At 37.6% G+C, this 15,421-nt stretch overlaps 1 protein-coding gene across 4 annotated transcripts in view; it reads left to right on the top strand.

The window, feature by feature from the left end:
• Positions 1–15,421, top strand: part of PPFIA2 (PTPRF interacting protein alpha 2) — a 393,655-nt gene that overhangs the window by 362,958 nt on the left and 15,276 nt on the right. For all 4 annotated transcript variants that reach the window (XM_058673335.1, XM_058673333.1, XM_058673332.1 and 1 more), the window contains 4 exons: positions 885–966; positions 5,440–5,640; positions 9,648–9,710; positions 12,491–12,684. In XM_058673335.1, the coding sequence (XP_058529318.1) occupies positions 885–966; positions 5,440–5,640; positions 9,648–9,710; positions 12,491–12,684 (540 nt within the window). The remainder of the gene's footprint in view (positions 1–884; positions 967–5,439; positions 5,641–9,647; positions 9,711–12,490; positions 12,685–15,421) is intronic.

Genomic DNA, 15,421 nt, shown 5'->3' with positions numbered 1-15,421 from the left:
AATACAAGTGTTAATATCATAATACAGTCTACCACAGTAAGTGCCTTGGTAATAACAGGAGTCAAGTACTGTATTTGGGAGTTCATATATGATATTCATTATGCATGAAAGGCACATATTCAAAATTCAACAATTCTTATGCAATGGTCTAGAAAATGTTTCCCAACATAGTCAGTTGCAACCATGGCTACTGTCTTAATAAATGATCTCAAATTGTTTTTACAGCTGGAGGCCAAATATAACACTTGGTAGTAGGGACTGTGAAATGATAGATACATTTGTCAGGGTTCTGTACATCATTTTATTAAACACAAAAGCCATTTAACACCATTGTGATGTTTTTTGCCTTAAAAACAGCACATAAAAAGTAAGTGTATTGTTCTATTTCATAGCTCGATATTTTGTGAGAATGAAAATCAAAATTCTTGGGAATTTTCTTCACATTAGATGTGGTTTTGTGATCTATGCAAAGAGAACTATTAAACATAGTTGTCTGGATCCAGAAAACATATTAAATTTATGTAAACCATTCCAATGGAAAGATGGCCATGTTTATGCCTACCTTCTGTACTCAAAGGTTTTCTTCATCTTGGTATAGTAAGGGGAAGTAGTCAGTACAGATGAAAGAAGCCACGCTCAGATACCATAGTGAATGCTGTAATATGAATACATGGGCTTCTTCTAGTTTAGGGGATTTTTAATGATGAAATAATTCAACTTCTTAGTCCACTAGCACTTGTGTTTGAACTTTAGAGAATGAAATACATGAGTTACTTATGTGTATTGCTGAGAAGCAGTGAGAGCTTTGTTTTTTAGCTCATTGAAAATGCATAAGGAATTATCGGTGTTTTATGCTCATTGATAATCTTTTCCATATGCTTCAGGCATGAACTTCTTGAAGAAGCTCGGAGAAAGGGATTGCCTTTTGCCCAGTGGGATGGGCCCACCGTAGTCGCATGGCTAGAGGTAAGAGAATTAAAATGAAAGGATTTTAATTTAATCACTACTAATGTGATAGGATTTTGGAGATATGTAAATAGCATTTTCTAAAGTTAGTGTCCCAGTCATATTGAGTTCATTGTGATTTTTCTAATTACCTTGTGATGATATCAGAAGTGTGCTGTGGATTAAGAAGGATGTTGTTAAGATCCAGCTCTTTTATGTCTAGAACAGGAGAAGAAACTGAGTCACCTTGTGATTGTTAGAAGAAAGCAATTGTTAATACTCCTGGGTTCTTCCTTATTAGGTTACAGAGAAGAGCTCTCCATATTCAGTGTTTATGACATCAAAATTATCAGCATCACCTAATTATGTAGAAAACCATTTTCTCACATTTTAATTTCTGAAACTAATTCTCTACTGCTTCGGAACATGCTAGGTTTAGTCCCTTTGGGATTGGATGGAAAACTTGGTCTTTTCTGTATCAACAGAATTTACATGCAGTTCAATCCGTGTTAACTTATCAGTTTAACAAATGAATTCAGTTCCAGTGAATGAAATAAGAACTGCATTCAACATATCTGGCACAATGTAGTGATATGGGAAAATACGGCAACATTTGAACGCAGAAGGAAGGAGATACAAAGACTGTGGGGGTCATATATATTTGATCACAAATGGTCTTCCTATGCTACGTGTTAGTTCTGATGATTGCCGTTTCTATTGCCAAATGTGAGCTGCAAGCAGCTGCTAGAACATTCTCGGACAGGCCTAGGTTAGGGTGAAGAAAAATCTGGCTTTTCTAGATTGGGAGAGGCAGGCACATATTGCTTTAAAAAGTTTGGCGTTACAGAATCTCCTGCCTCCATTATCTTGTCCTATAGCCAATTGTCTCAAGATCTTATGAGGAAAACACCGAAGTCCACTTTATTTTAAGCAAGAAATTTCATACACTGAAATAAAGACATACTTTCTCTTTTCTTCTTAGACTAACCTAATGAAGTTTTGATCTGTATTTTTTCAGAGCAGTTAAGGAAATTTCAGCATTAGTGATCTTCTTCCAAGCACATCTTTGAAATTACTGTACTGTAACAATCAAGCACTATATGAAGGCTTAAGAAATGACAGCATAAATATGATAGCAGTGCTTTGCTCAGTTTTCACTCTGGTGAAATGAGCTGCAGTTTGACAGGGAGCTAGTTGCTAATTTGCCAAGTGATGAACAAATCCTTCAGATTAAAAAAAAAAATCACATTAAGGTGCTGGAAAGTGTCAGGCCGTGAAGTTTGAGCTAATTAAGCTTTTCCTAAGCCCAGAGAAATTACTTGTAATGTAATTCCTAATGTGACTCAATTTAGAAAATGGGAAAAAACAAGACGGATGAGTTGGGTGATACAGTGAATGGGAACTCTTTAACTTTTGCCTCTTTTTGAAGCTCCTCAGTGCACAACATGGTAAGAAAATGTTACAAGAAAGAGCCTGGTGCTTCAGGTGCCATTTACCATATAACTAAACTTTTAGTTTTGGGTGGCAGTGCTAATAGTGCACTAGCAAGCATCTGAGCCATGGTGTTCAGTGGGGAAATCCAAGTGTCTTACAAAGGAGGAGTGGAGAACTCAGGAGACCCAGACAAGGAATATTTATGTCTAGTTATTTAAAACATCTTGAGCTGATAACTAAGAAGTCAGGAGCTATCTTGTCACAGATTATGAACCTGCAAGGGAAATAAAAGCCAGTTATTATTTCTAGCATAAACTCCTCAGCCATGGAATGTACTCACGTTCCTCTTTCTCATCTGTCAGTCTCAGCCCAGGCTACCTTGATCCTGAAACAGTTCTTGTTTGTTTGCTTGGTTTCCCCCCCTTTTGAAAAACACTGTAGAGATTTTAAAACTAAAAGTGTGGAGGTATTGTCTGTTTCGTGTGACACATCACCCCTGAATGGCACGTTCTCTGCTGTCACTTAGATGGGTCAGAGATGGCATAGTGATGACCTCTTTGAACATTTTCCCTCACACTCTCAGCCAAGGAAGCATTCATAGCAGGGCTTGAGTTGCGGACGTCTACTCTTAAGTTCATGGCCATGATTCTGCTGACCAGAAACATCAGGCTTATATCATTTGGACCTGGTTCTCCATACAGCTCTATATAAGTATGGCAGCTGACTGATCCCAGAGCAAGAACTCAGAAAGAGAGAGTGGGAGAGAAGAATGAGGTCATGGTCTGGGAAAATGGCAGCCCCTTGTTTTTATCACAGACTATTTATTAGAAATATTCATCTATCCAGTCTGTCCTTGCAGATGATACAAGGGCATCAAGATCAGCCAGTGGCAAGCAACAGTAGCTGCCTGTGGAGTTGCACTGCATAAAACCGTAGCAATGATACGGCCTACTCCCTTCATTGTAGAACTGAGATAAACACAGCTGAGGTTTAAGGGAACTTTATGACTTGGCAGAGCCCAGGAAGGTATCAGAGCCAGGTCTTCTTGGTCTAGAGCTCTTGACATTGTATGTTGCTGTTTTATGTCCATTCTCTTCCCTCCTCACTTCTCATTTTCATAAAATTCTACCCTTTGCTCAATTACCACAACAAACAAAATTAACAATTTGTTATTTTGGACATTGGAAAAAATTCAAGATCTGCACTGCTGTTTTTTTTTCTTTGCTTTTATATCTGCTCCTATTTACTCTCAGCTACTGTTGGAGGGAAATAGAGATTTTTAAGTGTGTCTGAAGCAGATAATGTGGGGCCCGGCACGGTGACCAAGCAGCTAAAGTCCTCACCTTGAACACCCCGGGATCCCATATGGGCGCAGGTTCTAATCCCGGCAGCTCCACTTCCCATCCAGCTCTCTGCTTGTGGCCTGGGGAAGCAGTCGAGGACAGCCCAAAGCTTTGGGACCCTGTACCCGCGTGGGAGATCTGTAAGAGTTTCCTGGTTCCCGGCTTTGGATCGGCGCAGCATCGGCCGTTGTGCTCACTTGGGGAGTGAATCATTGGATGGAAGATCTTCCTCTCTGTCTCTCCTCCTCTTTGTATATCTGACTTAATTTCTAATTCATTGTTTTTGCACACTCTTGCTATAATGGCTCAAATGTCCCTAACGTTAGTCTTTTTCAGTAAATATCATTCTCAAAGCATTTTTGTACATAGCCTCTGGTTAAGCTTACAAAGCTATCACATGAGATCAATGCATAGGTAATATGGTTTAGTTAAATTGCATTATTTGATCAAAATCACATCCCTGAAAATGGCACTGCTGTCTGCTCCTATAACACATTTTTCTACACCAAGAATTACAAAGGAGAATTGTAAACCAAAGATGTTAATTAAGCCATTCGTGCTGAAATTCCATAGAAAATGCAATCTTTAGCTGTTCTTCTCCTTACACACAAAGGAGGAATTGGTGCTCTGAGGATGTAAAATATATTCCCAATAATAATGACATTTTCAAAAAGTCATGGAAATGTTTACTGTGATAAAATAATATCATGGATTTTAATTTTTTAAAGGTTTGTTTTTTATTGGAAAGGTAGATTTGCAGAGGAGGAGATAGAGAAACATCTTCCATCCACTGGTTCACGCCAAAGGTGGCCACAACAGCTGGAGTTGAACCGATCTGAAACCAGGAACCAGGGGCTTCTTCTGGGTCTCTCACATGGATACAGGGTCCAAAGGCTTTGGGCCATCCTTTACTGCTTTCCCAGGCCACAAGCAGGGAGCTGATTAGGAAGTGGAGCACCCAGGACATAAACTGGTACCCAGATGGAATCCTGGCATATGCAAGGAGAGAATTTAGCCACTGAGCATTGCTTCACAGCCCTGGATTCCAAATTGTTCCCGATAAAATATACTTATTTAGTAAACCCATTTTTTTTTCTGTGAGCTTTTTCTAATGATATATTTTACTTGACAGATATACAGAGAAAGAGTGAGGCTGACCTTCCGTGTACTTTTTCACTTTTGAATTGCTGTAAAGGCAATTGAAAATTCAGTGGTAGACCTGTCTGAACCTGGGAGCCAGGAGCTTCTTCCAGGTCTGTTACAGGGGTGCAGGGTCCCAAGGATTTGGGCCATCCTCCACTGCTTTTCTAGGCCATTAGCAGGGAGCTGGATCAGAAGTGGAACAGCTGGAACTTGAACTCGTGCCCATATGAAAGGCTGGCACTGAAAAGTAGAGGATTAGTGTGCTGTGCCATCATTATGACCACTTTGAGAATTTTCTAAAGCTCTCTGTTATGAACCAGCTGTTGAAATGCCATCTGTAGAATCAGAATACCTGAGTTTCAAACTGTCCTATTGTTTTCAATGGTTTTTTTTTAAATATTTCTGTTCATTTGTCTTCTCTGGGGAAATTAATTCTAACATTTATGCCACAGAATTGTGAGGAATGCATGAGTTCATACATCTAAGGTAATTAGGATAACCCCTAGCACTGTGACACTAAAATGTTAACTGTTACTTGCGTTACTTTAATGCTGTTGTTTTATCTATCCACCAGCTTTGGCTGGGAATGCCTGCTTGGTATGTGGCAGCTTGCCGAGCCAACGTGAAGAGCGGTGCCATCATGTCTGCTTTATCTGACACTGAGATCCAGAGAGAAATCGGAATCAGCAATCCTCTGCATCGCTTAAAGCTCCGGCTAGCAATCCAGGAGATGGTTTCTCTTACAAGCCCTTCGGCTCCTCCGACATCCCGAACCGTGAGTCAGTGCGAACTTCTCTGCTCTGCCTCTGCTAGGCAAACAGCAGTCTGTTAAAGTCCACGGACCAAAATGGGGCTCCGCACATTTCAGTGTCAGCATGAATTATTCTGAAGAGATTTAGCTTGCTCTTCATTAACCTTGCTGTTACTATTAATGGATTCCAGTTCAGGCACTAGGATTCATATTCAACCCAAAAGCTGCAGCTTTTTTTTTGTTTTAACCCAAGCAACAAGAGTCTGAGATTACTCACTTCTTGAGATTTCCTTTTCCTTTTTCATTTTCCTTTTCCTTTTTCATTTTCCTTTTCCCTTCTCCTTTCCAATGCATTCTAGCATCTTCATAAGAGAGAGCTATAAGAGTTAGTGCATTCCAATGTGCTTACTTCACCAAGATTTAAGCTGTTCCCATAATTATAGGAGAGCAGGGGTTTAGTGACTGCCAAGTGTAATGTCTTTAATAGTTCCTGTTCTTCCCCCCCTGTTGAACATTAGAAGATATCGCATTAGAAAGGCATACAGGATAACAAGTCACTATTAAAATTCCCAAATAATACTACTTTTTGTCTTCATTCCACGATACTGAAGATTTTGCTACAAAGGTTAGGATTTCTAGTGTTTTCCCCCCTAGCATAGCATAGAGCATTGTAAAGCCTTGCATAAAGAGAAAGTTTTACACACTGGAAAAAAACATAAAATGGGTAACACCTTATCTCAGGTTTTAGGCATAAGACAACTAATTTTTCCCTATGATCACACATACATGGTTTCAAACATTTTTGGTTTTTTTCTATTGTAGTTACACTTATTTTTCTTCCCAGTAGAATCGGTAGATTCTGGTGTTAGGAACACAGGGTTAGATTTCATATACATGTAGCTTATCTTTCATTTGTTTCTTAAGTCAACGGGAAAGATACATTATTTTTCTAAAGTGTTTTAAATAAGTCAGTGTTCTTTACAATAACTGAACTACCATTTAACCTAGAAGATAATTTAGGATACATTTAAAATAAAAATTGAGCTAGGCATTAAGACAGTTACTATAAAATGAATTGATTTCTGATGGAAGTTCCCTGAATAATTTTCAGCTGAGGTAAGAAGAATCAAAACTGGATAATATCCTCATTCTCTGGGTAATTTATAAAGAGATTGATTTAGATGATGGCTTTGGAAGTCCAGGAGTATGGCACTACCATTTGCTTAACTTCTGTTGAGGATACCATGGTGAAATGCAGAAAAAATATAGAATTTTTATCCACTCCATATTCATAGGCTTAATACTAGTAATAATCACAGGTCAAAAGGAGTTAAACCATAGTTCCATGGGAGTATGACATATTTGTGGTTTTGAGATTGGCTTATTTCAGTAACCATAGTGATTTCTAGTTGCATTCATTTTGTTTGCAAAAGACGGAATTCCATTCCTTTCTCTAGCTGAGTCGTAGTCTACACTGCATATATACCTCATCTTGTTTAATCGAGTGATCACTTGCTCGACATCTGGGTTGATTCCATATCTTAGTTATTGCAAAGTGAGCTTCGTTAACATGGGGAGGTACAAATAACTCTCTGATATGCTGATTCTCATGGAGGTACTTTGTCAGTAGTGGAGCGACTGTACCATATGGGAGATTTATGTTCATATCTCTTTGGACCTTCTGTACTGTCGAATCAGTCCTCCGATAACCTGTTCATTCTCATTATTGAAAGAATCTAACGATGTATCAGGGCTGTTGACCCTCAGTCTCCTGCATTGCATTGATATACTTTATTTAGCAGTATAATTTATTTGATAGTAGAAAAAGAGAAAATTACTGTTTTGCTGTAAATGTTTCATGGAATTAAATTATATAAATTTAATTATATAAAATCTGTAACTTAAATTACAGAATACTTGCAGGAGTTCCTTTCTCCCTCTCTCCTTCATCCTTTTTTTCCCCTTCTGCCATTTTTCCCTGAATTATAACAGGAGTATAGACCTTTAGTAACAATCACAACTTTCTGATGTTTAAAAGTATCATGGCATGATGGTATAGGGACAGGTAGAAAATCTAATATACTGTAAAGGTGTATTTAAATGTTTAATTGTGAGTCCTACTTTTATTTGGGAGTAGAGATACATACCGCAACATATCTTTACTTCCAAGTATACCGATCTCCATCTGTGAGAATAAATGTATATACTTGATTATCTGTATCTATTTTGTGCTTTATATAAAGGCTGCTTACATGAGAGACAACACACGGTATTTGTCCTTTTAGGACTGGCCAATTACACCAAATGTAATGCTCTCTGGTTGCAACCATTTTGTTACAGATGGTAGGATTTCATTTTTTCTTACGGTTCAGTAGCATTCCATTAATAGATGTTCCACAATTTCTTTATCCATTAATCTGTTGATTGACACCTGGTTGTTTCCGTATCTTCACTGTTGTGAATTGTGCTGCTTTAATTGTAGAGTTGCAGATCGCTTTTTCGTGTGCAGATTTCATTTCATTTCGATATATTCCCAGGAGTAGGATGGCTGAGTCATATGCCAGATCAATTCTCGGTTGTCTGAGCACGTTCCAAATGATTCTTATTCAAATGATTTCATGTTCAGTATCCACTTAGTGATCTCTCATAATTCTGAGCACAACTCCCAAGAAGCCAGATGTGCAGGAGAGGGGTTTCCAAGGACAGATTGATCTCTTGTAATCTAAATGTATCTTTTATTACATAGGAAATTAGTTCATGACATAGGAAAACAAATATAGTGTTAATATATACGTTACAAAAGTTCAGCATTACGGTGCTTACAATATTTGAGTGTCTAGTTTGTCACTTCCAATTCTTCACACCTGAATCCATTCCAGAAAACCAGTAATAAAAAATACATAGGACATCAATTCTGCTTATGTGCTTTTAGTTAATCTCGCAGTGTTCAGGAAGAATTTGCTAGTTCTATGGAGTTTTTCAAGAACAGTCGCCAATGGCCAGTGCCTTCAATGATATGCCTGAGTTGTATGTTACCAGGTGAAGTTTGTTTAGAAATCTTACATTTCCTATTATAGACTCATATCAAGGGTGATTTTATTTTAAAAAGTAAACAATGCCTCATAATGGAATAGTACCCATTACTGGAGAAATTCTCTTTTACATTATATTTGTATAATGGCATCGGATATTGCTGAAGAGTCAGGAATTAAACAGCTTTTCTAATTTCATATTTAGTGAACATAAAAATACCTCTTATTAAATACAACTAGCATTTGATTGTTGATTTATAAGAATGCAGGGAAACATTTTTCATGAAATGCGAAAGAAAGAAAAAATTTAGGTAAAGCTTAGTGTGGCTTCCAGAGAGGTCATGACAATGCTTTCAGCTTTACATTGGTAACTGCTTTTCACTTTCCAAGGATGGTGAGGAATAAAAATTGCATGAATGGAACTTTTCTAATAATGTAGCATAGTACATGTGCCATTGTTATTGAAGAATAAATAAGAGTGCATTCTTCTAAGATTCAAATTAAATCAGTTCTCCAGTATTAAAAAGAGGAGCGGGGGGATTTGGTAGCCATATGCCTTTGAAATACAAATCTGTTGCCTTTTCCTGATAATCACAGACATATTATTTAAATCTGTCTCCTTCATGAGTTTCACAGTGTGCCTCCTTCATACGCTCTTGTGAGTAGAAGAAAAGGAGGATTCGATTATATTTATTTGAAAGGCATAGTTAGATGGAGGGAGAGTGAGGTCTTCAGTCTGTTGTTTCACTCCTCAGTTGGCCACAGCAGGCCAGGATGAAGCAAGGAGTTTCTGGGTTTGCAATGTTTCTATCAGGAACTTGGGTCATCGACCCCAGAAAAACAATTCTTAGCACACTGGCCATGCTACCTTGTTGATGCAAGCAGTAGGGGTGAGAGCACCGTGGCCTTGCTGTGAAGCTGTGAACTTAGAGATGCTTTCTTCTTCACCACTGCGTACCTCCTGCGGATTCCACGGCTTGACTCTGGGCTCCTCATTAGCCATCAGGCAACGTTTGGGTGACCCATGAAGAAATGGAAAATCTCGCTGCTCCAGCAAAAACGGTTAGTGTTTACAGTTTTGTTGAACCTGAAGAAAAGTCATTTTCTGCACCTTGGATAACCTTATTTGTTTACTGTAGCCAGTATAGTGCTATGTGTTGATATGGTTATATGAAAAGGTAACTTTTTTGTAGGAATTCTATTTTACAATACTTGTAAATACTTGTTTGATGTTTTGAAATGAGCCAGGGTTAGGTTTTTGTAATGTATTTAATAATACGTTTTGAATATGCAGACAAAAATCAAGAATTTGATATTAATCCAATTTGCAGTATTGGGGACTTAGGCTACAAATATCACATTATTGAACATATATCCAAGTAGTATGTATATAAAGTGAATTAAATTTGGAATAGAAAAGTTTAGATTTAATATTCATTTTTAATGTAATTGGGTTCCTATGCTGTATCAAGCTCAACCCTCCAAAATGTACTAATCTAGTATTCTAAAGGTCATGTTTAAATAAATTCATGAAGAGTCTGCAATTGTCAGCTGTTAAAAATGCAGTGTTATATATAGTCACTTTGCATGCCAAGATACAAATTTGGGCATATCATATCTTCCTTTTATTAACTTACTGAAATATACGTTTTCTTTTGGTTTTATGCCACCTTGAAGAACTTAAGTTTGATAAATAAAACTGCCACTGTTCCATAAGTTCATTTTCTGTTTAGTTTTGATGAGGTTGCTTTTTTTGTCTTGTGTTGGGTGAGCTGCTGTTGCGACCTGTGTCCTTCAACATAGCTTTGTGCACAGGATGCAATGGCCTACTTGATTTCACTAGTTCAGTTTGTATAACATTTCTCTAGAATGTACATTTTCTTTACACAGGTATAGACTTTAATGTTTACATTAACACATTACATTTGAAAACTAACACACTTTGAAGAACTAAAAATATTTTGAATGTCCAGATCAAAAATTCACAAATTCACGGAAGTTAAATGTCATATGTATGAGTAATCCAGTAAGAACTAATTAAAACTATGATTCCCCTGTATTGCTTTTCACTGTGAAACTGATTACTGTGGGTGTAAGAATCTGTGTATCTGTCTGCCTATGTCACAATATAACAATTTCAGTTCTAGAAAAATTTCACTGCATACATTTTAAATTAATTTATACTTACATACTTTATTAATCATTTCCTGCTGCTAACACAGAAAGAATCTGAGGAAGGAAGCTGGGCCCAGGTAGGAAATTCATATGCTTTAAGACAATCTTAGTAATGTTTTAAAATATGCATTTAGCTCAATATTAAGTTGATATGTATTCTTAAATTTGTATTATGTTTTATATTATATGTATCTTTTAAAATCACTATGCTTAGGTATAGAAAATTATTGTTTCATACTAGGCCTGTTTTGAAAGAATAACTTCTTGCACACAACAATGGTCGGTAACGTAAATTTCTGTGAAATCACCTGTAAATACATTTAATTAATCTGTCCTGATCGAAAGAAGGAATTTTTGAAAAATGACTTCGAATTACATATGCTTTAAGGTATGCTAGAAAGTATGAAGATTGTACTTAGAAAGATACGATTTGTTGTGACACACGGGGGTTCAGCATGTGGTCCCATCTATGTTTTGGGCAAACCTAAATGTTGTGAAGCTGTGCATCCTTCCCAGACTGTATGCCTGTTGGAAAACTAGAGGAATAAACTGTGCGGTATTCATTGTTATTCAAATTGCTGAGTATAAGAAAAATGTAGTAGTTCTATTAGACCTGTATATAAGCACTTGATGGAGGCTAGAGTTGAATGAAATCTTGATTTGCTGAAAATGTCATCATTCTCCAGAACATGCTACTGAAAGAGTATATAGCCAAGTGGTCTCTAGAAATATGTGATAGAAATGTGAATTTATGGCATGAAAGGAAACTACACAGGAAACTATTATTAAGAGAGGCAATGTCATTTAAAAAATTAATGGTGACAGTGGATTTGGGTTTCATTTTGGCTGCTGTGAACAGTATTTGAAAAAATCAGTGCATATGTTGAATTAAAAATTCTTATTTTTTTTTAAAAAATCATACCCTGTTTCCTTAATATAGTGTTTTTTGATTGATTCTCTATGTTGGTGTTTATGCAGTGCTGGCTCAGTTCTGTACTAACAGCAATGGCTGGTACAGTGCTTCAGCACTCTGTTTCTCAAAACATACTGTTCCTCTTCCCTATTTGTTTACTGAGCTCTCAACAACACATCGTTTTACAATTACAATATAACAGTGGCAGAAGTTGGCATTTGGTAAGTGGAAAATGTGGAATATTAGTAACATAAAATAAGCCCGTCAATACAAAGATGGAATCAATGCTCAAAATCAGCAATATACCTTTAAAAAAGGTTTTAAATACTTTATTTGAAAGAGCAATGGCAGAGAGTTGGATTGCAAGCAGAGCAGCCAGGACAAGAACCAGGGCCATAGGAGATGCTGGCTTCACAGGTGGCAGTTTCACCTTTTAGGCCACAACACTGGCCCCACTTCCAATCTCTTGAAGATGTACATTTGAAAATTTCATTCAGTTTGTTAAAGTGAACAGTGATCTATAAGCAAAAACTTTGATACAAGTATGCAGAATTCTTTTTTTGTACCAAAGTGAATCATATGTAATATTTGATACATTATTTCAATTCTTATAAGGTAAATACTTATTTTATTCCTATACATCATAGTAATTAAATGAAATAATAATGAGGTAAGTGAAAATAATAGCTAGTATCCTCCAATTACCATCTCATTTTACTGGTTAAGAAACTTGACTGCTATAAAACAATTCCAGTGTCCGGTGTTTCTGCAGACTCTGGCTTATGGAGACATGAATCATGAATGGATTGGAAACGAATGGCTTCCCAGTCTGGGATTACCTCAATACAGAAGTTATTTTATGGAATGCTTAGTAGATGCAAGAATGCTAGATCACCTAACAAAAAAAGATCTTCGTGTCCATTTAAAAATGGTGGATAGTTTCCATCGGTAAGTTTGCACCAAGAAATAAGTAATATGAAATAACAAGTAATTCATATTTTACCAAAACCAAAATAGGTATTGAAGGGATAGAAAATATGTGCTATTCAAAATGACTTCTCTGTACATGTACTTGCAAGAGTATTCCCAGGCAGCCGATTACAACAATTTCTACATCAAATGCATGTTCATTATGTGCCCAAGTTTTATACAAATGTTCATGTACAAAATTATTCTGATGGTGCTCTGCTATCCATTCTGCAAAATGCTTATGAAAATTCATGGTTGTGATTTTCATAGATCAGAATATTTACATTAGAATAGCATTTATGCAGAATAAGCAAAAATGGAAAGTCTCAGCTTTGCAAATACATATGATAGTTTGTGTAATTTGAAGACATACTGGAAAATTCTTAGAATTCAGTTATTTTTAAAAATATGTTTATTTACTTTGAAAGAGTTACATATATATATATATAGAGAGAGAGAGAGAGAGAGAGAGACCCACTATCCACTACTTCACTTTCTAAATGTCCACAGAGGCCAGTGTTGAGACTGCCCAAAAATGAGAGTCAAGAGCTTCATCAGAATCTCCTACCTGGGTGCTGGGCACAGGTGGCTGGGACGCCTGCTGTTGCTTTCCCAGGAGCATTAGTAGGGATCTGAACCTCACATGAGTAACCAGGACGTAAATGCTTGTGTTTCAGCTGGCAGCGTTTCTTGCTGCACCACAGTGCCTGCTCCAAGAATTACCTTCAGGACACATTTAGAATTCTTATTTTCATGTTTAGTATCTTGGGTTTATGCTTATATGTATATTAATTTTCAAAAAATACTGAGTAAAAATTTGGCATCTCATGAGTAAAATAGAATCACTTTCTTCTCCAAATTGTTTATCATGTAGCAGGTATGAAGGGCTTGTTGGGGCCAGTATCATGGCACAGGGTGTAAAGCCACTGCCTGCAGTACTGGCATCCCATATGGACACCAGTTCGAGTCTCATCTGCTCCACTAAATCAGAAAACGGACAATGATTCTCTTTAATTCTTTCAAATAAATACTTTTTTTAAAAAGATTTATTATTATTGGAAAGCCGGATATACAGAAAGGAGGAGAGACAGAGAGGAAGATCCTCCATCAGATGATTCACTCCCCAAGTGAGCCGCAACGGGCCGGTGCTGTGCCGATCCAAAGCCGGGAACCAGGAACCTCTTCCATGTCTCCCACGCGGGTGCAGAGTCCCAAAGCCTTGGGCCATCCTCGACTGCTTTCCACAAGCAGGGAGCTGGATGGGAAGTGGAGCTGCCAGGATTAGAACCTGTGCCCCTATGGGATCCTGGGGTGTTCAAGGCGAGGACTTTAGCCGCTAGGCCACGCTGCCGGGCCCCAAATAAATAATTTTCAAAACAGGCTAGTTACATCATGTCTTAAAAGCTGTGCTGTAGCCCAATAGTCATAAGCTGGGTGTGGCGGGCTACAGGTTTGAAATGAAGGAGTTAGCAGGTCTGTTTTCTCCTGACGTGTCGGCATGGCTTGCTGATGGTCATATTCTTTCTCTGTCCTCACATGGTATTTCCTCTCTGTGTGTCTGTTTCCTCTTTTTAAAAAGACAACAATTTGTTTGGATAAAGGACTACCATAATGGATTCATGTGACTTAATTACTTGTTTAAAGTGTCTATCCCCAAAATGTGTTCATATTTTTAAGTACTAAAAACAGAGCTTCAGTGTATGAATTTTAGGCAAACACTCTTGACCCTACAACATCTTCCTATTACAGATTCCTGCATCCTTTTTTTTGATCCTGAAATAATTATTGCTTCTACAAAAACGTAGACAAGCATGCATTCAGATCAAGCATAGCTATGCCTAGAGTATGTGTCTAAATTTGTGTAATGCTAAGTCTATAATAAGTCTCTGGCCAAACAATCATTACTGTTAAACCTATAGATTGTTCATCCCATCACACTGTTCTGTGGGCTAAATGTCATCATCCCAGAGTCGTCTCATTTCTTGCTGATAGATCTCTGGTCTGAGTGTTCTTGCTTATGGCTGCTCTTATGGGATGCTTAGACCCTGTAACTGTTTTTTCTTTCTCTCAGATTACTTACATTTTATGTATTATTACCAATAACTTTTCTCTGATCATTTCTCCCTGGCATGAAAAATTCTTTCCCACATTAGTGTATTGCATATTTACAGGGCATGTGAGCTTTCCTTACTATACTTACTCCAAATACAGTTGGCATCCTTATAGTTTCCGAGACTGGATTTCTAACTCATGGTCACAGGTCTCACTATTTCTGTGCCTTTGAAATTGTCATCTGCAATCCTATGTCCACAATGCTCCACTTTTACTAATAATCCTTTCCTTTTATTACATGATCCTTCAGAGGAACAGCCCATTTGTACTCCTGAACAACATTCTTTCCACATAAAATTTCAGGGTCTGCTAACACTCCTTTCACACACTATATTTTTGTGTTCTCTTATTACAAAATAATTTTTAAAAGCTTTATTATTATTGGAAAGCCGGATATACAGAGAGGAGGAGAGACAGAGAGGAAGATCCTCCATCCGATGATTCACTCCCCAAGTGAGCCACAATGGGCCGGTGCTGCGCCGATCCAAAGCCGGGAACCAGGAACCTCTTCCAGGTCTCCCACGCAGGTGCAGGGTCCCAAAGCTTTGGGCCATCCTCAACTGCTTTCCCAGGCCACAAGCAGGGAGCTGGATGGGAAGTGGAG

Source organism: Ochotona princeps, chromosome 15, assembly GCF_030435755.1.
Source record: "Ochotona princeps isolate mOchPri1 chromosome 15, mOchPri1.hap1, whole genome shotgun sequence".
Taxonomy (NCBI): domain Eukaryota; kingdom Metazoa; phylum Chordata; class Mammalia; order Lagomorpha; family Ochotonidae; genus Ochotona; species Ochotona princeps.
The sequence above is the reverse complement of the archived record's forward strand: the minus strand, read 5'-3'. Positions and strand labels throughout refer to the sequence as shown.